The 26,974-nt window shown below is 48.5% G+C and overlaps 1 protein-coding gene across 1 annotated transcript in view; it reads right to left on the bottom strand.

Annotated features, from left to right (window-relative positions):
* Positions 1 to 4,076: 4,076 nt before the first annotated feature.
* The window catches only part of MYH13 (myosin heavy chain 13), a 65,439-nt gene continuing 42,541 nt past the window's right edge, over positions 4,077 to 26,974 (bottom strand). The window contains exons 34-42 of the mRNA XM_055398484.2: positions 26,026 to 26,151; positions 25,579 to 25,749; positions 23,002 to 23,106; positions 22,809 to 22,904; positions 21,038 to 21,172; positions 14,609 to 14,752; positions 14,137 to 14,314; positions 5,967 to 6,154; positions 4,077 to 4,088 (exon numbers count right to left, since the gene is read on the bottom strand). Of these exons, the coding sequence (XP_055254459.2) occupies positions 4,077 to 4,088; positions 5,967 to 6,154; positions 14,137 to 14,314; positions 14,609 to 14,752; positions 21,038 to 21,172; positions 22,809 to 22,904; positions 23,002 to 23,106; positions 25,579 to 25,749; positions 26,026 to 26,151 (1,155 nt within the window). The remainder of the gene's footprint in view (positions 4,089 to 5,966; positions 6,155 to 14,136; positions 14,315 to 14,608; positions 14,753 to 21,037; positions 21,173 to 22,808; positions 22,905 to 23,001; positions 23,107 to 25,578; positions 25,750 to 26,025; positions 26,152 to 26,974) is intronic.

Here is a 26,974-nt window from a genome sequence, read left to right on the forward strand (position 1 = left end):
GATCACAACAAACTGTGGAAAATTCTTAAAGAGATGGAAATTCCAGACCACCTTAACCTGCCTCCTGAGAAATCTGATGCAGGTCAAGAAGCATCAGTTAGAACTAGACATGGAACAATGGGCTGGTTCCAAATTGGGAAAGGAGTATGTCAAGGCTGTATATTGTTGCCTTGCTTATTTAACTTATATGTAGAGTATATCATGCAAAATGCTGGGCTGGATGAAGCACAAGATGGAATCAAGATTGCCTGGAGAAATATCAATAACCTCCGTTATGCAGATAACACCACCCTTATGGCAGAAAGTGAAGAGGAACAGACGAGCCTCTTGATGAAAGTGAAAGAGGAGAGTGAAAAAGTTGGCTTAAAACTCAACATTCAGAAAACAAAGATCATGGCATCCGGTCCCATTATTTCATGCTGAATAGATGAGGAAACAATGGAAACAGTGACAGATTATTTTTTAGGCTCTAAAATTACTGCAGATGGTGACTGCAGCCTTGAAATTAAAAGACACTTGCTCCTTGGAAGAAAGGCTATAACCAACCTAGACAGCATATTGAAAAGCAGAGACATTATTTTGCCAACAGAAGTCCATCTGGTCAAAGCTATGGTTTTTCCAGTAGTCCTGTATGGATGTGAGAGTTGGACTGTGAAGAAAGCTGATCGCCGAAGAATTGATGCTTTTGAACTGTGGTGTTGGAGAAAACTCTTGAGAGTCCCTTGTACTGCAAGGAGATCCAACCAGTCCATTCTAAAGGAGATCAATCCTGGGTGTTCATTGGAAGGACTGATGCTAAAGCTGAAACTCCAATACTTTGGCAACCTCATGCGACGAGTTGACTCACTGGAAAAGACTCTGATGCTGGGAAAGGTTGGGGGCGGGAGGAGAAGGGGACGACAGAGAATGAGATGGCTGGATGGCATCACCGACTCGATGGACATGAGTTTGAGTGAACTCCGGGAGTTGGTGATGGACAGGGAGGCCTGGCGTGCTGTGATTCATGGGGTCGCAGAGAGTCGGACATGACTGAGCGACTGAACTGAACTGAACTGAACTGTATGGATGTGAGAGTTGGACCATAAAGAAAGCTGAACACCAAGAATTGATGTTTTTGAACTGTGGTGTTGGATAAGACTTTTGATAGTCCCTTGGACTACAAGGAGAGCAAACCAGGCAATCCTAAAGGAAATCAGTCCTAAATATTCATTGGAAGGACTGATGCTGAAGCTGAAGCTCCAATACCTGGGCCACCTGATGTGAAGAACTGACTCATTGGAAAAGACCCTGATGCTGGGAAAGATTGAAGGCAGGGGGATAAGGGGATGACAGAGGATTAGATGTTTGGATGGCATCACTGACTTGATGGACATGAGTTTGAGCAAACTCCAGGAGTTCGTGAAGGACAGAGAAGCCTGGCATGCTGCAGTCCATGGGGTCGAAAAGAGTCAGACACAACTGAGTGACTGAACTGAACCATAAGAATTAAGATAACTCTGGGGCTTACAGTGGAAGTCCATGAAGCATCTTCCAAAAGAGATTGAACCTGGATTGTTGGGATCAGTGGGATTTCACAAAATGAGGAAGGGGAAAGGCATTCGCTGTGAAAAGGGAAGGTTAACAGGGAGAAAGTACATCTCTAGGCAGCAAGGAAGAAGAGAGGAGAGTGAAAATCCCATGGAAGTGGATGAAGGTTTGTTGAATGGATGGATGGATGGATGGATGGGTGTATGGATGGATGAATAGATAGATACACAGCTTGGAGAGATAGGTAGATAGGTGGCTGGGTGGCTGAGTATATGACTGGATGAATAGATGGATGAAATTGCAGGTCACAGAGGCTGGCGCTCATTTTGCTGAAAATATCTCCAAACACAGCAGCACGATGAATTCTGTTCTCTTCACAAACTAACTTGGTTTAGGGACTTCCCTGGCGGTCCAGTGGTTAAAACTCTGTGCTTCCACTGCAGGGGGCACAGGTTTGATCCCTGGTTGGGAAACTAAGATCTTGCATGCCATGCAGTGTGGCCAAAAACAAACAAACAAAACCTCAAAGTAACTTGGTTTAGCTCATCCAGATGAAAGAAAGACATTGTGGCTGTCCAAAATCACTTGCTGATTTGAAACATTTGAATGGGGTCAGAGGTACACAGACAGGCCTGGGCTTAGGATGTCATCAGGCCAGGATAGCCTTTTAACATTATGCATGGGTATGTTTTCTCCAAACACCTGTGTGGAGACACACACAAGACTTTGTTTGGGATTTTTCTTTTCCTTTTTACTGCATTATGCCAAATTTTTGTTTTGACTGAATTGTCACTTTCCAACTTCCCGTGTGTGGGAGCCCAAAGCCCCATGAGTCAGCATAAATGAAACACTTGGACCCATAATAATGGTGGTAGCAAGTGTTTACATAACTTGGGTAAAGGATACAGTTCAGCTTGTTTGGGAAAAGGATATTCTTGATGGGAAAGTAGACTTGGTCCCTTGCTGCTGCTGCTGCTGCTAAGTCACTTCAGTCGTGTCCGACTCTGTGTGACCCCATAGATGGAAGCCCACCAGGCTCCCCCGTCCCTGGGATTCTCCAGGCAAGAACACTGGAGTGGAATGCCATTTCCTTCTCCAATGTGTGAAAGTGAAAAGTGAAAGTGAAGTCGCTCAGTCGTGTCCAACCCTTAGCGACCCCAAAAACTGCAGCCTACCAGGCTCCTCCATCCATGGTCCCTTAGTTCTATCCTTACTTCTGATGTAATCACATCCAAGGTTGATGGGCTTATGTGATTAACTTGAGATGAGAGTTTCCCCCTCCACTAGCTTTTGATCCCTAACTACTGATGAAGCCACATTATTAGCATAATATGGCCACATTTCTGCCTGCTCCACAGTATAACCCATCATCTGGGTTCCTGGTACGGAATTTCTGGCTGTACACCAGAGCCAAGGGCCATGCATTTGAACACAGGGGCTTTTCCTCCAGCAGAGGTGCTTTCCAGCTGGGGGTTTTTCCTAGGATAGGTCTAGCTCCAGTTTAAGTCAGAATGTTTGGACTCAGTATGAAGTGTGCCTTTCTTCTCATTTTTTAAAAATTTCCCAGCCTGAGATGGCTTGAGCAGCCTTCATTCAGATGTCTTGTGGTTTCTCTGTGAAGCCTTTTCTGGAAGACACTGTTGTTTAACTACACAAGTCATTTCTGGCCCCCTTTTTCCCCCTCCAGCTGCCTCCAATTACAGAAGCTGGAAAACCAAGTACAGAATTTCCCACATGTGGCCATGTAATCCAATTTGGGCCAGTGAGAAGAAGAGGAAGTCTAGCTGGGGCTCCTGGGAAAATTTTTCTTCCTTATAGGAAAGACAAGCTGAGATGCTCCAGAATGTCACCTTTCCCTCCATTTCCCCATCTCGAATGCATTTATGCTGATATGACTTGAGCAGTTAAGAAGGTTGGATTGGTGGGCTGAACAAATTCTGCAGGTACTTACTGAACCTCCATTATGTGCCTGACTGGTGGCTCAGTGGTAAAGAATCTGTTTGCCAATGCAGGAGACACAGGTTTGATCCCTGGGTCAGGAAGACCCCTTGGAGAAGGGAATGGCTACCCATTCCAGTATTCTTGCCTGGAGAATCCCATGGACAGAGGAGCCTGGCGGGCTACAGTCCATGGGGTCATAAAAGAGTTCGACACTACTGATCGACTGAGCACTGTTTGCCTGATGCTATCCCAGGTCCCAGGGATGTAGTTTCAAGCATGAAACGGTGGGTGCCTGTCCTCACGAGCTTGACAGCCTGGTCCCAGGGAGGGTAAAATCAACAAAGAAGAACAGAAATGGATGGACCAATATTGACCGAAAATGAGCAGGCCCAGCGAATCAGAAAAGAACTTTCCAGGTCTGAGGAGGGAGAAGGGGTAGACCCTCCTATAGGGTGCTCCTGTTAAAATACCGCAGACGAGGCAGGCTGAAGATGAAAGAGCTGTAGCAGGGAGCTTCACAACACCTACAGGGCAGAGATCAATCTTCACCATGAAAGGGAGAACGAAAGAGGGAGAGCAAAGTAGAGAAGCCGTGGGGCGTCTAAGGCTCACGCATCCAGCTGCAGGCAGAGAAGAGGGTGGTTAAAGAAAACCCTTGAAACTCTGTCAGGGCAGACAGAGGAGTAATGAAAGGGATTCTCATAAGTGCCTGGAAATAGGCTGACGAGAACTGTACAGATGACGGCTTAAAAAGGTTTTGTTCTTCTGTGGAACAAGGAGCAGTATTGTGGTTCATAGGAAGTGAGGTGCTCTGGTGTGTGTGTGGCTGAGATGGGGGCTTGAGGGGCAATCTCTAACCCCAGATGCACGGTGACTATCAGTGGCTATTCGGTATCTTACACTGGCCTGAGCAGAGGGCTAGAACTGTCCCCATGGAGATGCAATGAATTCAGGCCTTGGTTAGGAAGACAGAGATGTCGCTGTGTGCCCGAGTCAGAGCACATGACTTTCTACGAATCAGCATGACTGCTGCGTTAGCATCGGAGGGAGTAGCTGCAGCAGGGAGAATTGGGGACTGACTGCAGCCCCGAGAACCTGCCCCAAGGGCCTCTAGAGAACCCGTAAATGCAGGATCACAGCTGCCCTCCAAGGAGTCCCCACTGTGACCCCAAGGGTTAGGTGTGTCCTATCGACTGTCTCAGAGTCTGCCTCAAACTGAATCTGGAGAGTGACCAGAGGCCTGCAGAGAACACCAGGCTGGAATTTTCTGCCTTCCTTATATCAGAGGAGCCATGCAGATGTAGGAGAGTGTCGGCTCCGGGGTCACCCTCAGGATTAAATCCTGGCTCCAGGGTGGTTTTGGGCAAATTTTAACCTGTTTTTGCATCTACAAAATGGCCCAGTGATTCCTCCCTCACGGGGCTAAAGGGGAGTGAAAGCCTAGAAAGTGTGTAGGACGTAGCAGGCACTCACACCATGCTCAGCCGCTCAGTCGTGTCTGACTCTTTGTGACCCCATGGACTGTAGCCTGCCAGGCTCCTCTGTCCATGGGATTTCCTAGGCAAGAATACTGGAGTGGGTTGCCACTTCCTTCTCCAGGGGCTCTTCCCACCTCAGGAATTGAATGCCTCCTGCATTGGCAGGCAGATTCTTTACCACTGTGCCACCTGGAAAGCCCCTAGTAGGCATTCTATAAATAATTGCTGTTGTTGTTGTTATTATTACCTTTGGGAGTTTGGCAAGGGGAAGGCACATACTTTTTGGAATACACCATTTCCCCTTGGTCCTTAGCTTCGAGGGCAACCAACATTTTTCATTCCAGGCCGAAGTCTAAAGACAAACTTTAAACAAAATCCCAGACCCCTTAGCTGTTACTTCTCTCCTCTGCCCAGAGCAGTAGGCAGTGGTGACGAAGCCTTCCAGGGTGGTGTAACCTTGGCTTAAGAACAGCCGGGAAGCCAGCATGGAAACACACACAAGCCCGGTCATCACTCCTCCCCAGAAGTTCCGATAGCTGATGATAGGAGCTGAACGATCTGAACTTCAGCTTTGCCCTGCCACCCAAGGTTGTACTTTCTTAAGGAGACATTGTGATTGTTCTGGGGCCCCTGCCCCCACCACACGGCCTTCTATTAATAGATAGCCCTGCCAGGGCAGTCCTCACCTCGTTTTCTGGCTCTCTGCTTAAGTTTCTCCTTGACCCTGGGGGAGGATGATTTGCATAACATTTGAAAACAGAATCGTGGCAGCTTTTGTTAGATGCCAGGGGTCCTGTGAAGGGCACAGAGGCTAAAAAGGAAAAAACAAAAGGAAACATTCTGGGAATTCCCAGTTAGTTCTTGGCATCAGTAGGAATCTTAGTTCTCTGGGAAGTTTTTCTTGCACCCTAGTACCCCCTCCGCCTCTTCCTCCTAACACTTTCAGGAGCTTTGTGAGTAAGTGCCTGGGGCTGATTGGAGGCTGAAATAAGTCTTTTTTTTAGAGGTCCCAGGGGGTACCTGTGGATTCACCGCTGGCGATAACGTGTGTCGGGCAGATGTGCTCAGATGGGTAGCTTGGTGCGTGTCCAGATCTCTTGGAACTGTGTTGGTAGCCAGAGCCCTCTGGGGACCAGGGCTTTCGTTAACGTCCTCTGCTGTGGCCTTGTCCTCATTGGAATTCCTAATAATATTCCTAATAATGGCACCTGGGGTAAGGACAGTAATCACCTGTTTGAACTATTGTGGGTATTGAATGAGTATATATACAAAAAAGGCTTAGAATAGCGCCTGGCACAGAAGAGTCCTCAAATCTTAAGCTATTTTCTGTAGCATAGTATTTGTTAAAAGTAAATTGATTCTTTTAAAAATAATCCACCCTTTAAAATTTTTTTTTTAATTTTTTGAATTATGAAAGTATGATATTAACATTTGCAGGAGACTTGGAAAATACAGAACAAAGTTAAATATAGTTCTACTCTATATTACAGTTATTTTTAAGTAGCCAAATCAAGATTTTAAACTGGAGTTTCAATACCAAGCTCTCAAAAATTGATAGAATGAATAGACAGAAAATACGAATCCATCCTTTTCTATGCCCCAGAGGTCCTTTTTGGTAGAGCAAGCAAATCTTTGGGGCTTCCCAGGTGGCGCGGCCGGTAAAGAATCCACCTGCCAATGCAGGCAGACATAGAGATGCAGGTTTGATCCCTGGGTTGGGAAGATCCCTTGCAGTGGGAAATGGCAGCCCCCTCCAGCATTCTTGCCTGGAAAACTCCACGGACAGAGAAGCGTAGCTGGCTATAGTGCATGGCACCACAGAGTTGGACATGACTGAGTGACTGAACACACACAAGCAAATCTTCCCACCTTGTTTTTCTTCTTCAGGAATGCTTTAGTGATACTTCATCTTTTGCATTTTCTTGTAAAATGTAGGATTAACTTGTTAACTTTTACCAAAAGAAAGAGAGAGAGAAAAAGGGAGCGAGATGGAAAGGGTGTGGGCGGGGAAGGAAGACAGGAGACTGTAGAAATGTTTGATCTGGATTGCACTGAGTCTGTAAACAGATTTGGGCAGAAACCATGCCTTTATTTTGTAACGTCTTCTATCAATTCACAAGCTGTATCTTTGTTTTATGAAAAATTTTTAGTAGTTCTTAAGGATCTAAAATTCAATAGTTCTGTAATTTTCTCTAGAGGTCTTGTATGTGCTTTATTCACTGTTAGGAAATTGATTTTTTAAAAATTCAGTTATAAGCAGCATAATTAAAAAAATCATTTTCTACCTGTTCGGTGCTGGAATAAACAAGTATAATTTATTTTTGCATTTTGATTTTTAAATTTTTATAAATAAAACTTTAAATTTTGGATTAATTTTAGATTTATAGAAAGGTTGCCAAGATAGTACAGAGTTCCAGTATACCCCTCATTCAGCTTTCCTTAAAGTTGTTTTTTATTTTTTGCCATGCCACAAGGCTTGCAGAATCTTGATTCCCTGACCAAGGATCCAACTCAGGTCCTGGCAGGAAGAACACCAAATCCTAACCACTGGACCACCAGGGAATTCCCAAGTTCTCCCTAATGTTTATGTCTTACATAACCACGGCACACTTATCAAAACTAAAACCAATATTGTGCATTACTAGTTAAACTCTACACTGTATTTAGATAGTGTTCTTTTTTGGTTCCAGAATCCAATCCAGGATGTTTGCTGTTGTTGTTTAGTCACTAAGTTGCATCCAACTCTTTGTGACCCCATGGATTGTAGCCCGCCAACCTTCTCTGTTCATGGGATTCTTCAGGCAAGAATACTGGAGTGGGATGCCAGGCCCTCATCCAGGGGATCTTCCTGACCCAGGGATCGAACCCACATCTCCTGGGTCCTATGCACTGGCAGACGGATTCTTTACGACTGCACCGTATGGCTGTAAAAGCTTCCAAACACTCTCAGTGAATGTACTTATCTGCGGGAGACCGTTAACAAGCCATTCAGAGATGGGCACTGGCCTCCGAACCACAGTGTGTGTAGTATCACTCCAGATCTGTGCTTCTTGAACTGGGTGTGCTCACAGATGGCCTAGAGATCAGGTTCAGGGCCCAGTTTGAATTCGCTGTGTCTGGGAGGGGCCTGGAGTCTGTGCTTCTAAACACCCGGGGATGCTGCTGCTGCAGCATCACACTTCAGAGAAGCAAGGCTCTGGACTACAGCACCTTCTGTCTCTTTTGTCATGAGCAGCCACCCAAATATTTGAAACTGACAACTATGCTTCTAGCCCCCAAGCTTCTTCTCTGGACTAAAGAGGACCAGTTCCCCCAACTGCTATTCAGGCAGCTGTTGCCGCAGCCCCGTACCCCTACCCCTACTCGGGCTGCACCTGTGGATGGCATCCAGCCCCCCCGGCCCCCACCCCAGCCTCCTCTTTCCTCTTCCTGTCCCCCTGACATCTTGTGTAGAGCACCTTACGTTAGTTTCTCAGCTGTGTCCGACTTCCCGTGACTCCATGGACTGTAGCCCGCCAGGCTCCTCTGTCCATGGAATTCTCCAGGCAAGAGTACTGGAGTGGGTAGCCATTCCCTTCTCCAGCAGATCTTCCCAGCCCGGGGATCCAACCTGGGTCCCCTGCACTGCAGGCGGATTCTTTACTGTCTGAGCCACCAGGGAAGCTATTTCCTTCAGTCATTCCTAGGTTGGCTCCAGGCCTGGGGGGATTTTTGGATCTCTCAAGCTTCTGGGAAGCTCTTCAGGCTGGAGGAAGGAAGTTGCACTAGAGCCGGAAAGTGCAGTGTCCATCTGCCCCCCTGGACTGACGCCCTGGTGAGCCTCCTGACCCCCGCCCTCTCCAGGGTCTCCTGTCTGCCCTCCAGAGTCACCTCAATTCAACACTGGTGATCTGGGCTTTCCTGTCTGCATTGCCCCTTGAAGCATCCGGTTCACTTGAAGGGCTGCGAGGCGATAACAGGGGGGCCTTCCTTTTGCTGGGGACACGGGGCTGTCTGACCACACCAAGACACAGGAGTTTCTATGACTACATTGACACTTTTGTGACCCTCTTTACAAGGATCCCCTATCCCCACCACCCTGAAGACCTGTGCTCCATTTCTCAGGACTCCCCCGAAGCCAGCCTTCAGTCAAGGCTTCATTTTGGAAGATCCCTGTAAAATGTGTTTGCTGAGAAGGAACAGAATTGAGTCAGCCTCAAGTTCTAACATCTCAGCCAGGATTCTTCTATCAAATTAGGAAGTAGTTTGCCCAACCCCCAGGGCATAAATCTTATCTTAAAGTTTAAAGCTGACTTTAGAAAATTATGCACAGCTTTATAGAGAAATGGAAACTCAAAGGGATGAGGAACTCTATTTCATCATCCTGATTGTGGGCATGTTTGACACAGGGCTGTCATTGGCATGTATGTATTAACTTAAGCTTCTTTCATTTAACTTCTTTTAGTAAGTATGTTAATATCTGCATCTTGATGGACTCAAATGTTGTTTGTGCTGTTCTCTTTTAAAAGATACATAACCCTCCGAGTAATCCTAGACTATCATGGTGATTGCAAGCTCAAGCCCTACCTTTCACCAGCTGTGTGACATTAAGCAAATTCTTAACCTCTCTGAACTACACTTGTAAAATGAGGAGCCTACAGCAGAGAAGGTTTGTGAATATTAAACAAGATGGTGCATGTTAAGTTCTTAAAACAGTAGCTAGCACATGAAGCAGAGAAGGCAATGGCAAGCCACTCCAGTACTCTTGCCTGGAAAATCCTATGGATGGAGGAGCCTGGTGGGCTGCAGTCCGTGGGGTCGCTAAGGGTCGGACATGACTGAACGACTTCACTTTCACTTTTCACTTTCACACATTGGAGAAGGAAATGGCAACCCACTCCAGTGTTCTTGCCTGGAGAATCCCAGGGAAGGGGGAGCCTGGTGGGCTTCCGTCTATGGGGTCACACAGAGTCGGACACGACTGAAGTGACTTAGCAGCAGCCGCAGCACATGAAGAGTGCTCTAACATCAGCAGCTGTTATAACCATGACCTAAGGGATTCAGATAGCCCTCAATTACTAAGCATTTTAGGTTATTTGTGATTGTTTAATTTTAAAAATTTTAAAAAGATTTTTAAAAATTTATTTATTTTTGGCTGTGCTGGGTCTTTGTTGCTGTGCGGGCTTTTTTTCACCAGTTGTGAGTGGGGGCTACTCTCTAGTTGTAGTGTCTAGGCTGCTCACCGCGGCGGCTTCTCTTGTTGCAGAGCACAGGCTCTAGGGTGTGCGGGCTTCAGTAGCTGTGGCTCCTGGGCTTTAGAGCGCAGGCTGTGGCACACAGCCTTAGCTGCTCTGTGGCATGTGGAATCTTTCTGGATCAGGGTTCAAACCCATGGTTCCTGCATTGACAGGTGGATTCTTCACTGAACCACCAGGGAGGGCTTGCATTTTTTTTTTTTTTGAGGTGTAATGAAAATTAATTTAGTAAAGCTTTTATCAGAGAAGCCCATAAAAGAACACACGTAATAAAGACAATAAGAGAATTCTGACAAGCCCTGCAAGTATTTTATTGTTATGAAAATGCTGTTATGAACATTGATCCATTCCGGCAACCTCTGTGGACTGCCTCACCTGCCCTGGAGGATTCTAAGATGATGAAGAGGGTGCTGGCTCTTGAAGAGGTGGCGGTTTAGTGATGGAGAGAAACAGGAAGTGGGTGATTATGAAAACCCAAGGGCCCCGGAGAGGAATGGGTGAGGGCCGTGAGGCAGGCAAACGATGGGAGGCGCTCAGTGGAGTGGTTGAGGTCTGAGATGAACTTGTAATTCCTCAGAGGGAAAGGCACTTGTAAGCCTTATTATTTATTACCTAATTTTCTCCCGGAGCTTATAACATCTCCCAGTATGTGAGAGTCCCTCCATCCGTCCGTCCACTGCTGGCTGGAAGCCTCGTCTGCTTGCTCTCTAGAAAGAGTCACGCCCCAGCAGGGCCACCAGCCTGGTCCAGATCCCAGCCGGGTTCTGATCGGGGTCCAGATGTTTTGTCTGGCCCCACCCTGACCTCTCCCTTCTGATTCATGGGACAGGAAGCCCCTGGCTATGGGGCAGTGCCTCTGAGCTACAGTCTCTTCCTCCTCCCACGGTGGTGAGAGGCCCACCATGGAATTCAGGTCACTGGCGGGGGAGGAAATGATGTGATGTTATGAGAAGTTACACTCTTAGCAGGAGTGTTGAAGGATGAGGGATTCTGCTGGGTCTGTGTGCCGGCTGGGTCCAGGAGACATCTCCTGTTTAGACTCTGAGGTGGAGAACGTTGTGTCAGCCGTGGAGCCTCTTTCGTGGGGACAAGCAAAGAAGAAAGGGAAATGCCAACTGGCATTCCAGAAGCCCACTTTGTGCCAGGGGATTGACTGGCACAATCCCCTGTGTATTTGGCACAGGGGATTTGTATGGATTTGTCCTCACAGTGACCATGTGGGAAGGCAGTCCAATTCCAAAACTGAAAATCAGACTCAGCAAAGCCTACGGCCCCTTGCTTGTGAGCCCCGGTCATGAGCAGCAAATTGAGGTGGTCTATACTGCTTCTCCTGGGAGTAGGAACTTGACCTCATAGGAGGAAAAGGAAACATCCCTCTTGACTTTGGATTTGGGTATGGCTGGATCATCATGACTTAGAACTGATCAGTCAAAACTCTGCATCCTCCTGCCATCTCCTGACATCAGGCCTGACCATCCAGGCCAATGAGAACCAGCCCTTCAGCTTTTTTAAAAAATTATTTATTTACTTGTTTTTGTTTTTTGGCTGTGCTGTTTTCGTTGCTGTGCTGGCTTTTTGATTGCAGTGAGTGGGCCCTATTCTCTAGTTGCGGGGCAGTGGCTTCTCATTGCAGTGGCTTCTCTTGTCATGGAGCACAGGCTCTAGGGTACAAGGGCTTCAGTAGTTGTGGCATGTGGGCTCACTAGTGTCAGCTCCCGGGCTCTAGAGCACAGGCTCAATGGCCGTGGCACATGGGTTTAGTTGCTCCGAGGCATGTCGGATCTTCCGGAGCAGGGATCGAACCCGTGGGTCTTGGGTTGGTAGGCAGATTCTTTACCACTGAGCAACCAGGAAAGCCCAGCCCTTCGGCTTTTGCAGGAACTCCTGGAAAAAAAGATGCTCCTAGGCCACTAGCATAAGATGGGAAGATACAGGATACAAGCCTGGCCACGTTGTAATCACAAAGGAGCAGGCTTCTGGGGAATAATTTTGAGGAAAGCAGAATGGAGAGGTGGAAAGAAAGAGAAAAAATAAGAAACTGTCTGAAATCCTAGATCCAATGACACGTCTGTGGGTCCAGTCAGCCTGAAGATTGACTACCCTCAAAATGTTCATTTAGGTGAACCAGTAAATCTTCCTTCTTGCCTAGACATTGTAGCTGACTCTGTCACAGATGAATGAGTTCCTACGCCCAGGGTATAGCTGTGGAATTGGGACTAGGATGGTCTGACCCACATTTCCTTCCTGTCTTCCCCACCTTCCCATACTCCAAAGGAGGAAATCCTTGGCTCTGAGAAGTCCTCTCAATCTGCTGCCTTGAATCAGCTGGCCTGGTAGGACTGGTGGAAACACAGGGGTTCGGCTTGGCCCATACTATATACATCCTCCAGTATCTCTATATACAAATTCCAGGTTTGTCTTTACTTGGGTTCATTGGTTCCACGTAGTGGTATGCTGCTAACCTTTTAACAAGCAAAGAGATGAAAAGCCCTGCACTAAAGTGTTTGCCAGTTTCTGTGGTGTAAATATTTCCACCTCAGCCGGGTTCAGCATCCCCCATGACGTCCCTAAATGTGGAGATAGAGATGTAAGTAGCAAACCACTGGAGAGTATGTCCATCACGCAGATTTATTAGTTGTAAATCACAGATCGTAATAAAATGCAATAGATTAGTTATGTTGTTGTTCAGGCGCTAAGTCATGTCTGACTCTTTGCAACCTCATGGACTGCACCACACCAGGCTTCCCTGTCCTTCACTATCTCCTGGAGTTTGCTCATATTCATGCCCACTGAGTCAGTGATAGGCATCTCATCCTCTGCCATCCTCTCCTCCTTCAATCTTTCACAGTTTTATGTATTGATTTTTAATTTTTTTTTTTTTGGCTACACTGAGCTTCACGCAGGATCTTAGTTCCCCTACCAGGGATCAAACTCACGCCTCATGCATTGGAAGCACAGAGTCATAACCACTGGACTGCCAGGGAAGTCCCCATATTGATTTTTTATTACCTTTTTTTAAAAAAAATATACAGATACTCCTGGACTTTTGATGGTTCGATTCACAATTTTTCAAATTTAGAAAAGCAATATGCATTTAGTAGAAACTGTGCTTTGAATTTTGCATTTGGATCTTTTCCCTGGGCTAGAGATATGCAGTCTGATCCTCTGTTGATGCTGGGCAGGGCAGCCAGCCACAGCTCCCGTCAGCAATGCAGTCATGAGGGGAAACAACTGATATACTTACAGCCTTTCTGCATGCAGACAGCCGTTCTGTTTTTCACTTTCAGTAGTGTATTCAATACATTACATGAGATAGCCAACACTTTGCTCTCAAATGGGCTTGGTGTTAGATGATTTTGCCTAGCTGTAGACTAATATAAGTGTTCTGAGTACATTCAAGGTAGGCTGAACTAAATGATAATGGTTTGGTAGGTTTGATGTATTAAATACATTTCCAAATAAATGGTATTTTCAATTTACAATGAAAGTTGAGAAAGAGCTGTAATTTATCTCATTGTAAAATTATAAAATTTAAGTTTAATAATAAGTAAATTATAAAATTAAAATTTTAAGAACTGGCTCACAAAATTCCTAAAAGTTTCATAACTGGCTCTTGTGAGCTGGTACAAGCTGTTTCCAGGATACCACTGATGCCACTTAGATCTCAGCAGGAAATGATTGCGTCTTCCTGGGTTCAAGAGCTATTGGTGTGAGCCCAGGTTTAAATGAAAACAGGGACCTGGATGAGATCCTAAAAGCTTGATCTGGCAGGAGGCCTGTGGCAAAGTTGAAGTGTGCAATGAAGCTGAATGGGTCATTAGTGATCAGAATGGGATTTATGACCTGGAGATGTACACATGCCTTAGCGAAGCAGCCGTGCTTTGTGTGGTCAGCTGACCCCACTGCATAGGAGGGCTGTGGTGCAGGGAAATAGATGTCCAGGGCAGGGTGTGTACCAGCTGGGCTCTGGCTGGAAGCAGATGACACACCCAGATCAGCATAACGTGTGGGGTGTTTGAGGAAGAGACTCTGCACGGAGATGTAGGCAGGTTCAGGGAGGCCACGGGGATAAGGGAGAGCTCTAGGTGCAAACGGGGTGAGGGGACTGGTCACTGGAGATGGCGACAGAGCTGGCTGGGGAGTGAGTTACCAGAGAGAGAGTGGGGCCTTTGCCTACAGGAAGGATGCAGGGAATAAATGCCCTCTTCCTCTTCTTCCCTCAGATTTTCTATCTCAGCTCCCTGTTGGCTGGACCCACCCAAAGTCCGGAGGGCAAGGAAAAGCATTGTTTCTTTGACCTCTTTTGGGACAAGAGAAAAGTGGGAGGGATCTGAAGGGTCAGATGGCAAAGGTTTTGACCTGAGCATCTCACTGCGGACCTGGGTGTTCCCTTTGTCTGGGGCCGAGGAGAAGGGACGACAGACTTACCTTTGAAACCTCCACAGGCTGCCTGCATCTCAGAGACACCCAGGGTCTGGTCACCCACGCTGTTAGGGGCAGGAGGCTGTTTGTGGAGGCCCACTGCCTGCTACTCTGGGGACCAACCCTTCTCTTGCAGTCTGGCAGCAATTTCTGGGACAAGGGGAGTGAGGTCTGGGAGAAAACCCTTGGCCATGGTCCCACCCTCTGCTGCCAGGGCCATCACCGGGGCCCAATCACAGCCCGGCCAGTCCTAGGTCTCCATCGCAGAATCTGCAGGGTCCTCTTCTGAGGACACTCAGTTAGGGGGAGCCCTGGTCTGGGAGCCCTGACACTTTATCCTGTGGGGGTCACCAGATCCTATCACGAATCTGAATTTTCTCATCTGCAAAACCAGGGGCCTGGATGGGATGATCCTGTTTCCCAAGGACACCTCTGACTCTGAATGTCTATTGTCAAGACTTGAGGGGTAAGATCTCTGGGTTATTTGCATTATGAAAAGCCTGTCTTTCCACCGCCAGGAGATGGCAGCAAAGCTCTGTTTTGAAGAGGTCAGGGTAGGCTCTGTTGTCCAAGGCCCCCAGAACTTGAAGCCCAGGTTTGGTGGCTAGGTTTCAAACTAATAACAGCAGCAGCAGCAGCCAACAATATCATTATTATTATCATTCTTGTTAGTAAAACATCTCTAATTTGGGTAGTTGCTAGGAAAATCTCTTACATGCATCAGGTGTGAATTTTTCAACAGTTCCGTCCTGACGTAGGAAATTCCAGGACTTCCTGCTCCACGCTGAGGCTCAGAGACACTCCCCAACTTTCCCAAGGCCTTCTGGAAAGTGTGATGTGCTAGAGATCTGGGGAACCAGGGTGGGGTGAATGCAGAGATGCTAGGCAGTTCCAGGTGAACTGGGGAGTGTTGAAGCAGATGGAATTCATATCTGCTTTTTTGAATGTCAGAAAGAAGTGATTCCACAGGAAATTTTTTTGATGTCCCTCAAGTGCATGGTTTATTAGTTCTTTAAACCAGAGGAATCCCCATGGAGACACAGCCAAATCCCAGCGCCCTCTGAACCCCTGTCTTAATTCCACCTGCACTCTGAGGTCATGTGTCACCCCTGCCCACTGTGATGACACATTACCAGAGTACAAACTATGTGTCTGGCTCCAGACCAAGGGCATTTCTTGCATATGCTTAGTTACTTCTCAGAAGAACCCTCTAAAGCACATCATTACATCCCATTTTACACGTGAGGCAGCAAAGGCTCAAAGTCATGAAGTAACTTGTTCCAAATCGCACAGCTGTGCGTGGTAGGGTGGGACTGGGACCCAGAAGGTCAGCCCCAGGGCTTTTACCACACACACAGGGAAAGGCCACCGCGTGAGACTCTGCTGTATGGTGAGTCTGAAGGGCTTCCACCTCAGCTCCTTCTCAACATCAGAAAAGCCACAGCCCATCTGCTAGAAAATGGGGGTCTTAACACCTGCCTGAACTCCCGACAGGATTGTTGGGAGACCCTTGTGGAAAAGACGAAAATGGGGCACATGGATCCTCAGCATCTTATAGAATAGTTCTGCATAGTTGAAATTGTATTATCATTCTAATGGGAAGGGTGGTGCAGTGGGGTGGCAGGAGTGTAGGACTAGGATCTGGTGCCTGGCAATTTGCGAATGACCTTGGTTTCCTTGTGTATGAAGTTGAGAAGATTGAAGGATATCATTTTTTATGGACCTTTTCAGTCCTTACGTTTAGGCATTATGGTGCCAAGGATGGTGGTGATGGTGAGGATGATGGTGATGATGGTGAGGATGATGGTGATGGTGATGGTGATGGTGATGGTGATGGTGAGGATGATGGTGAGGATGATGGTGAGGATGATGGTGATGGTGATGGTGAGGATGATGGTGATGGTGATGGTGATGGTGATGGTGAGGATGATGGTGATGGTGATGGTGATGGTGAGGATGATGGTGATGGTGAGGATGATGGTGAGGATGGTGGTGATGGTGAGGATGATGGTGAGGATGGTGGTGATAGTGGTGATGATGGTGATGGTGAGGATGATGGTGATGATGGTGAGGATGATGGTGAGGATGATGGTGATGGTGATGGTGATGGTGATGGTGAGGGTGAGGATGATGGTGATGGTGATGGTGAGGGTGAGGATGATGGTGAGGGTGAGGATGATGGTGAGGATGGTGGTGATAGTGGTGATGATGGTGATGGTGAGGATGATGGTGATGGTGAGGATGATGGTGAGGATGATGGTGATGGTGATGGTGATGGTGAGGGTGAGGATGATGGTGATGGTGATGGTGAGGGTGAGGGTGAGGATGATGGTGATGGTGAGGATGATGGTGAGGATGATGGTGATGGTGATGGTGAGGGTGAGGGTGAGGATGATGGTGAGGGTGAGGATGATGGTGAGGATGGTGGTGATAGTGGTGATGATGGTGATGGTGAGGATGATGGTGATGGTGAGGATGATGGTGAAGATGATGGTGATGGTGAGGGTGATGGTGATGGTGAGGATGATGGTGATGGTGATGGTGAGGATGATGGTGAGGATGATGGTGAGGATGATGGTGATAGTGGTGATGATGGTGATGGTGAGGATGATGGTGAGGATGATGGTGATGGTGAGGATGATGGTGAGGATGATGGTGATGGTGAGGATGATGGTGATGGTGAGGATGATGGTGAAGATGATGGTGATGGTGAGGGTGATGGTGATGGTGAGGGTGATGGTGAGGATGATGGTGATGGTGAGGATGATGGTGATGGTGAGGATGATGGTGAAGATGATGGTGATGGTGAGGGTGATGGTGATGGTGAGGGTGATGGTGAGGATGATGGTGATGGTGAGGATGATGGTGAAGATGATGGTGATGGTGAGGGTGATGGTGATGGTGAGGGTGATGGTGAGGATGAGGGTGATGGTGAGGATGATGGTGATGGTGAGGGTGATGGTGATGGTGAGGGTGATGGTGAAGATGATGGTGATGGTGAGGATGATGGTGAAGATGATGGTGAAGATGATGGTGATGGTGAGGGTGAGGGTGATGGTGAGGATGATGGTGAAGATGATGGTGAAGATGATGGTGATGGTGAGGATGATGGTGATGGTGATGGTGAAGATGATGGTGAGGGTGATGGTGAGGATGATGGTGATGGTGATGGTGAGGATGATGGTGAAGATGAGGGTGATGGTGAGGATGATGGTGATGGTGATGGTGAGGGTGATGGTGAGGATGAGGGTGATGGTGAGGATGATGGTGATGGTGAGGGTGATGGTGAAGATGATGGTGATGGTGAGGGTGATGGTGATGGTGAGGATGATGGTGATGGTGATGGTGAGGATGATGATGATGGTGATGGTGAGGATGATGGTGAGGGTGATGGTGATGGTGAGGATGATGGTGAGGATGATGGTGATAGTGGTGATGATGGTGATGGTGAGGATGATGGTGAGGATGATGGTGATGGTGAGGATGATGGTGAGGATGATGGTGATGGTGAGGATGATGGTGATGGTGAGGATGATGGTGATGGTGAGGATGATGGTGAAGATGATGGTGATGGTGAGGGTGATGGTGATGGTGAGGGTGATGGTGAGGATGATGGTGATGGTGAGGATGATGGTGAAGATGATGGTGATGGTGAGGGTGATGGTGATGGTGAGGGTGATGGTGAGGATGAGGGTGATGGTGAGGATGATGGTGATGGTGAGGGTGATGGTGATGGTGAGGGTGATGGTGAGGATGATGGTGATGGTGAGGATGATGGTGAAGATGATGGTGAAGATGATGGTGATGGTGAGGGTGATGGTGAGGATGATGGTGAAGATGATGGTGAAGATGATGGTGATGGTGAGGATGATGGTGAAGATGATGGTGAGGGTGATGGTGAGGGTGATGGTGAGGATGATGGTGATGGTGAGGATGATGGTGAAGATGATGGTGATGGTGATGGTGAGGGTGATGGTGAGGATGAGGGTGATGGTGAGGATGATGGTGATGGTGAGGGTGATGGTGCTGGTGAGGGTGATGGTGAGGATGAGGGTGATGGTGAGGATGATGGTGATGGTGAGGATGATGGTGAGGATGATGGTGAGGTTGAGGATGATGGTGAGGGTGATGGTGCTGGTGAGGGTGATGGTGAGGATGAGGGTAATGGTGAGGGTGATGGTGAGGATGATGGTGATGGTGAGGATGATGGTGATGGTGAGGATGATGGTGATGGTGATGGTGAGGGTGATGGTGCTGGTGAGGGTGATGGTGAGGGTGAGGATGATGGTGAGGGTGGTGATGGTGAGGATGGTGTTAATGATATTGAGGATGGTGATGATGATGGTGGGGATGGTGGTGATGGTGAGGATGATGGTGATGGTGAGGATGATGGTGAGGATGATGGTGAGGTTGAGGGTGATGGTGATGGTGATGGTGAGGGTGATGGTGAGGGTGATGGTGGGGATGGTGGTGATGGTGAGGATGATGGTGAGGGTGAGGATGATGGTGAGGTTGAGGATGATGGTGAGGGTGATGGTGATGGTGATGGTGAGGATGATGGTGATGGTGAGGATGATGGTGAGGGTGGTGATGGTGAGGATGGTGTTAATGATATTGAGGATGGTGATGATGATGGTGGGGATGGTGATGTCAGACATCTGAGGTCACCTGACCTCAGAATCATTTCTTGTCACCACCACTGCTGCCAATCCCTGTGTCAAAGGCACAAAGGGTGAGCTGGTGATGAGATGCAAAGAGGGATCTAGAGGCCAGAGAGAAGGGACTGTCTAAGATGTTAGAGGAGAGTGCGTTGTAGTGCCTGGTACATAGTAAGCCAGAAACTCTGCACCCCTTGCCATCACCCCAACCCTCCATCTGTCCCAGAGAAGCTATGCTTTTTATTCTTATCTCTGCCTTACAGAATAAGGAAAATGAGGCCCAGGGAGTTAGTCCTAAGTTGCTCAAGACCACACAGTTGGTATGTGATAATATTGGGATTCCATCCAGGTTTAATGGAACCCAAAGTCCATGCCCCTGACCACATAGCTCAGTCTGACCATTGAGGCAACTCAGGTTCAGAGAATGTACATGGCCAACCCAAGCCACACAGCTATTGTTACTAAGTGCTCAGTCTGAGGCTCAGATTGAGTCTGGGCTCCTGATCCTGTCCTTGTTCATGCTGCTGCATTTCTATCCTTCCAGGGCAAGAAATCCAACTTAATCAGAATCAGGGGGCTCTGGGAGTGACCATAAGACTAGCCACAGTCTTCATCCTTGGCCAGAGCACTGTGGAGAGGATCCATGCACGTGGAGGAAAATGGGAAGGAGGAACAGGCAGGGCTTGCAGACCAGCTTATGGGCAGTCCTTCCCGAAGGAACTGTCCTCCTAGGAATGAATCCTGTGTTCAGGAGTGCCTACTACCTCTGAAGATGTTCTGGGAGCTGCGGGTGATGTGAGAGGAGTGGAGACACCTCCCCAGGAGAGATGGGATGGAAAAGCAGAGGTGCTTGGGGGAAAGAGACCTGGGGTCTTGGGAGAGTCTAGCCTGAGGGGTCTGGAATCTTGGGGGTCTGGGGTCCTCCAACCTGGATAACTGCAGAGAGCTTAATCCACCTGGGTCCAGTTTCCCTGTCTGTAAATTCAGGGGAACTGAGCTGGAAAAAATAAGGAATTCCTAGTAGAAAATGGCCCACAGGTACCTGAAAGTTATTTTTAACTGCTGGGGAGCTGGTGGTCTGTCTTTCAGTGAGTTGCTTTTCCTTCTTTCCTACTCAGGGCCGGGAGGGACCACTTCCACATCTCTTTTTTTATACAACAGACCTGGCAAGAATCTGAGAACAACCCCATGGAGGAAGAATGCTCAGTGACAATAAACATAACAGAGCCAGAGATCTGAGTTGCCAGGAGAATTTATTTCTCAGGACACCTTCCCTCTGCTCTCCCAAGCTGTCCCATGGCAACAGGCATCGGGAGGGGCTCATTCTTCCATCTTCTGGGGGAGAAAAAGATTCGTACACAGGAAATGAGTCAGGAAATGAGTCAAAGCAAAGGTGAGGCCGGGCCTCGTGTTCAAGTGGGGTAACTGGAGAGGCTGGAGTCTTGGGAAAACATTAAGATGTGGCTTTGTCTCCCTTTGTACATTGTAAAAGCAAACCAGTTGAGCCCCTGGAGATGGGGCAAATCCCCCCCAAAGCAGGGGCTTCTTGGGCACCACCTTTTACTACAGGGAGGGAGGGGCAGGGATAGTAGGGCATCTGGCTCCTGGCCCCTCACTGCTCCTGTGAGCCTGGAACCCCCGGGGATCTGGCTAAAGCAGGACATCAGTGAAGGCACGGCCAGCAGCCAGGGAGGGACACTGACAAGCACCGTCTGAGCTCTGCGGCTGCTGCCTGGTCCTGTTCTCAGGATGTCTGGAGCGGGGAGTCTGCTCTCACCTGGGCTCCCACATCTCGGCTCTTAGCCCGCAGCTTGTTGACCTGGGACTCGGCGATGTCGGCGCGTTCCTCGGCCTCCTCCAGCTCATGCTGGACCCTCCGGCACCTGGACAGCTGCGTGTTGGCCTGCTCCTCCTGAAGGGAAGGCCGAGGGGGCAGGAGAATGAGGAAGCCCCTCCCTCTAGCTCTGAGGCCCTGGGTCCCTGACAGCCTCTGTGGGAACGGGGGTACCAGGAGAGCTTGGGCCTCAATTCCCTGAGGTCAGAGGAGGGAGAGATAAGCTCTCCAGCAGTGAGGACGATGCCCTCGGCTCCTGACCATGTGTACCGCCCAGTCACCTGGGAGGTCCACTGCCCCCAGGATAGGGCTTCCTGGGCTTCCCCAGTGGGTCAGATGATAAAGAATCTGCCTGCAATGCAGGATACCCAGGCTCAATCCCTGGGTGGGGAAGATCCCCTGGAGAAGGGAATGGCAACCCACTCCAGTATTGTTGCCTGGAGAATCCCATGGACAGAGGAGTGGGCTACAGTCCATGGAGTTGCAAAGAGTTGGACATGGCTGAGTGATTAACACGTCACTTTTCCCCTAGGGTAGTCGCCTGTTCCCCTGTGCCCCTCCTGTATGCCATCCCCACCCCTCAGAGCTCTTTAGAGGAGACCAAGTCTCCCAAGGCACATAGAGGTGTCAGAGACCCATGGTCCACGCCCCGCTGCCCTGTGCCTGCTCCCGCCCTGTGTCTGCTCCCAGTGCCGTCTGCCTGTGGCCAGGCTGGGTCTGGTTGAGGACCATCCAAGGGTTTCTGATGAAGGTGGCCTGCTGGGCCCTGGCCAGTCCTGCTGCAGCTGTGCTAATCCCCCCCACCAACACCATTTAACCAGTCCAGACCTGCTTCCCAGAGGTCATGATGGAAGCCCTAGCCTCTTGAGCAAGGAACACAAAGGGCAGGGAGAGAAGCCTCATCTTCAGTCATTTATCTGGAGCAGGCTCCCCCAGATTTTGTCTCTCAGGATGCAAGTCCTGTGAGATGCTTTGTTTACTAAAAAGAGATGCCATGTTCCATCAAGGGTGAGAAATGCTACAACTCAGAACACCTCTTCCACTATGAGGTCCATCCCACATCATCTGCAAAATCTGAGAAACCCTTGAAGTAAAGCAACCCTCCAAATTTGTGGAACCCAGAGTTTCCCAAAGGATATCTCATCTATCAAAGAGAAAGACCCCACCCCTCTCCTCCTCACCACCCCCACTTCCTGCTATTAAAGTCCTTCAGACCTTGGGTCCCCAGAAGGTATTTGAGAAGTGCTCATTTCAGCCCAAACCATTTCCTCCCTGTTAGTTCCACTGTTTGCTCAAGGGTAGATCCGAAAGCATGAACTGGGGAGTGGGAGTTAGGGAGGCTGAGGAAGGATGGAGGTGGTGGGGGCCGGGGCAGGGGTAAGGTGGGATGACATGAATTAAGGCCAGGTATTTGAGGTCAGCTCACAGGGGCAGGGAGTTCTGAGTAACTCAGGGGCAGTGCAGTGAGTCAGGGTGGGTGGGATAAAGCCAGGTGGGTCAAGGCAGAGTGGAGGGATGGAGGGGTATGGCCCAGGACTGGTGGGGCCTGGGGGAGGGGGAGGAGACAAGGGAGAGGTAGAGGAGAATGTGGGAGGGAGAGAGAATAGGGGAAGGAGAGAGCAGGCGTCCTGAGCTCATGTTTATAGCCTGCAAATGAAAACTCAGGCCTCAGCTACCGTGGACCCTGTGAGACCAGGATGGACCCCATACTCACGGCCTCCTCCGCCTGCCTCTTGTAAGCCTTCACTTTGGCCTGCAGCTTGTCCACCAAGTCCTGGAGCCTGAGGATGTTCTTGCGGTCCTCCTCTGCCTGCAAACACAGGGTCCATGCCAGACCCATTCTCTGCTGCTTCTGCACATGGGGTCCAGGGGGCGCCCACTGGGGTTTCAGGAGAGTCACTGCCTACCTGGTAAGTCATCTCCTTGACCTTTCGCTCATATCTGTGGGCGCCCTTCAGAGCCTCGGCCCCTCTCTTCTGCTCAGCATCCAGCTCGTTTTCTAACTCCCGTACCTGCACCCAGAAGTGAGCACAGGGGTCAGGCCACATCTCCCAGGCTTTTCTCACCACTCCTGTGCAGGATGTTTTTAGGGTGAACTCAAGATCCTGTAAGTTCATTTTTGCAAAGCTATCTCCTCCTCAGGCTCAGAACACATTTTATTCTCAAGGCCACCGCTAGTCCATGCTGTGGTTTTGTGCAAATGACAAGATGCCTTCTTTGGGCAGAAGCAGCCCCAGGTGCATGTGGCTTGGCTAGTGGACAGAGCTTTGCAAAAGATGCCCCCTCCTCGGGGGCCACACAGCTGGGTGAGGGCTGTCATGGGGGCCGGGACTCCTGATTGAGGAAGGCAGTGGCAGGGGTCACAGAGAGAAAGTGGGCCCGGGAGAATTGAAGGTGTGTTTAAGCCCCAGGTCCAGCCGATGAATCCAAAGGAAGTCAGTTGTCATCACTGAGTATGAGTTTCTGTTTATCTGTTTATTTAAAAAATTTTTTTGGCTGCACTGCATGACCTGTGGGATCTTAGTTCCCCGATGAAGGATTGCATGCATGCCCCACACATTGGAAGTGTGGAGTCCTAACCACTGAACTGCTAGGGAAATTCTTGAATTTCTGTGTATTTAGAATAGAGATAATTCCTGTCAACCTATCTCAAATGTGGGGATCAAATGAGACAAAGTCTATGAAAGTATCTTTTGATTATATAGCACTACACAGGTATTATTGATTTCATAGCTGTGTCTGTCTTTTCTGAAGCTGTGAGGAAGTAGTACAGCCACTGGGAATGCAGGTCACCACCTGTGGCCCGATTCCTCAATCCAGAGGGGGTCCCATGGTGGTGGTGGCAGCCAGTCCTTGGTAATCCCAGCGGCCACAGAGAGGGCAGCTCTGGGCCTGCAGGCTCCCTGAATCAACCTTGAAATTTACCAGTGGAACCAGAAACTCTGAACACTGGAAAAGAAAAGACCCGTCCCCCTTCCCCACCAGCTCCAGGAAGCTGTCTCCTATCAGGTTCTATGAAACATTTGCTTCCCTAGGAATTCCCTCTGGGCTGCTATAAGGTTCATGGAGCTGAGTAACTGGGCAGCATTGGATTGGAGAACAGGCCAGGTGCCTTACCAAGCCATGGGGAGGCTGGTGGAGGGATCCCTGCCAACCCAGAATCAAAGAACCAGGGAGGGTAGCATGGGATCTAATTCCCATGGGGTCCATGGGAAGGCCAAGCCCAAGTTTGTTTTAATAGATGAGGACTGGGGATAATTAAAAATAAGCATTTCAAGAACTCTGGGGGGAGCTCTAAATACCCTGGCGTTGACTTTTGTTACTTGTGTGTCTGTGGTCTTGTAGTTTTTAGCTTAAAAATGGCTTCACATTTAAAGTGTACAAATGTAGTGATCACATCTTTGGGAGGGTGGCATCAAGAATGCGTTTGGGTCTTTCCTGTGGGAGAAGTGGTTTTCTTCTCTTCGCCACCTCTTCATCCTGTCTGCCTCTTTCATGTCCCTTCTCTTGGGGACAACAGAGACAGTTCCACATCCTTCTCTAAGCCCTCCTCCAAACTGCCAACAGGTAATGCAGCCCAGCTTAAAAAGCAAATAAAATGAACCATCCCAGGTCGAAAGGGAAAAGGAAAGGGCACAGGAAACAAAGGGAATCATCAGGAAAGAAACTGAAAACTAAAAAATATGCTCCCAGATCAAGAAAAAGCAGTACTGGTCTGCGTGTGGATTGCAAGTTGCTGGAGAGTTAGCCCGTGGGAAGCGCCAATTGCCCTGCATTTTGGATGGAGTGAGAAAGATACCAGAATCGCAAGTTGTATTTTGACAGTAGGAGATCCAGGAAGGGAAGACAAAGCGGCAGATTTTACGTGGGATGGCCTGTTGTTTATCAAAGTGCTTATTGTTGTTTAGTCACCAAATCATGTCCAACTCTTTGCAACCACATGGACTGTAGTCTGCCAGGCTCCTCTGTCCATGGGATTCTCCAGGCAAGAATACTGGCATGGGTTGCCATTTCCTACTGCAAGGGATCTTCCCAACCCAGGAATCTAACCTGAGTCTCCTGCACTGGCAGGTGGATTCTTTACCACTGAGCAACCAGAGAACCCCCTTATCAAAGTGCAGCTTGATGAATTACACCCAAATGTATAATCTTATGACTGCAAAGTATGTTTCCCCACCCCCAGTTAATATAGATCTGAATCTAAATAAAGATAGAATGTGAACATGTGGTTTGTCGTTACACTATAGGTATTGAGGGATACCCTTTCTGAAGTGGATCTGTATGTGTCTTGGGGTGTAGGGGCCAGAGAGGGAGGAGTGGGAGGGACATCTGGCTCACGGGGAGTTTCACACGTGGTCCTCAAACAGCACCTGCATGGACTCAGTGCCCACTTCCCTGCCATCTATGTTTCGGGACTGTGGTTCTGCCAGAGGCAGCTGAACCTCCGTCACTCTGGGAATGAGAGTCCCCTCTGGCCACCCTACCCGATTCTCCAGCTTCTGGATCTGCTTCTTCCCGCCCTTCAGGGCCAGCTGCTCAGCCTCGTCCAGGCGGTGCTGCAGGTCCTTCACCGTCTGCTCCAGGTTCTTCTTCATCCGCTCCAGGTGGGCGCTGGTGTCCTGCTCCTTCTTCAGCTCCTCGGCCATCATGGCCGCCTGGTTGTTCACAGGAGGCGTCTGTGGGCCACCTGCCCTCCTCTCCGGGCACACAGAGGATGCTGCGAGGCTGGTCCTGGGCGAGCTGCTCGCCTCGCTCCCTCAGCTCCCCTCCCACCTTGCCTCTGCTGAGCCTCCCATCTCCTCCACCTCTCCAGGAAACCACCACTGCCTGACTGCAGGGCTGGGGAGAGGAGACCGACCCGCCAGGCCCTGGCTTAGAGGCCCCTTTCCTATCTCCAGACAGCATCTCTGAGAGGAAAGAATGGAGCTCACGTCTGTGATGGCTTTCTTGGCCTTCTCCTCCGCATTTTTGGACTCCTGGATAGAGTTCTCCACCTCTGCCTGGCAGTGGGCTATGTCAGCTTCCAGTTTTTTCTTGGTATTTATCAGGCTCGTGTTCTACAAGAAAAATTAGATACCAGAGGTTCAGGCTGCATATAGAGACTTGCCGTGATTGGAAGGGAGAGAGTTGGGTGGGAAAGGAAGTGTAATGTTGAGGATGTTCCGGTTCTTATTTTTCATGTGGGTGAAAAATATTAAAAAAGACTCTCATTCTTGATCAGACAGAAAGTCCCAAATCAGATTCAAGAATTGTAGGTAAAATAACGGAATAAACAACGAAGGTAGGTTTTCAAATATTTGAGGAAGGATAGATTATTTAATTAATGGTGTTGGAACAAGGAAATGGTTGATTTCACTATATGAAATGAAAAATAATTCTGATGATCCAAACATTATACATAGGGCTGTAAATGTGATGCCAAATGAGAAAGCATTTGCAGTGTGCATTGCTGAAGAAATATTTCCTTCCTTAATATGTGAATAAGATATATCATTAAGAAAAAAGGGCAAAAGTACAAATAGCTAAGACACACCAGATAAAATACAAATAACCAATAAATATGACAAAATGTTCTACCTCCTTAGTAATCAAAGAAATATGAAATTTTAAAGTGAGGCATTTTCAACCGTAAACATTAGTGAAGATTAAAACAAATAATAGCTAAGCACTCTCACATATTTTCCCAATGGGAATAAAAATTGGGACAACTTTGTTAAAGAACAATTTATAGCATATAAATGCTTTTACTGTTTTGACCATGAAATTGGGCTTCTAGGAGTTTATTTACTTCTAGGAATATTAAGGAAAGAGTAATCATGGATGTACATGAAGAAGTTTGTCATAGCAATCTTCTAATCATAAAAATTTTTAATGGGAGCA

The sequence above is a fragment of the Moschus berezovskii genome, chromosome 20 (assembly GCF_049115385.1).
Source record: "Moschus berezovskii isolate FMDL1 chromosome 20, NW_MosBer_1.0, whole genome shotgun sequence".
Lineage (NCBI taxonomy): Eukaryota > Metazoa > Chordata > Mammalia > Artiodactyla > Moschidae > Moschus > Moschus berezovskii.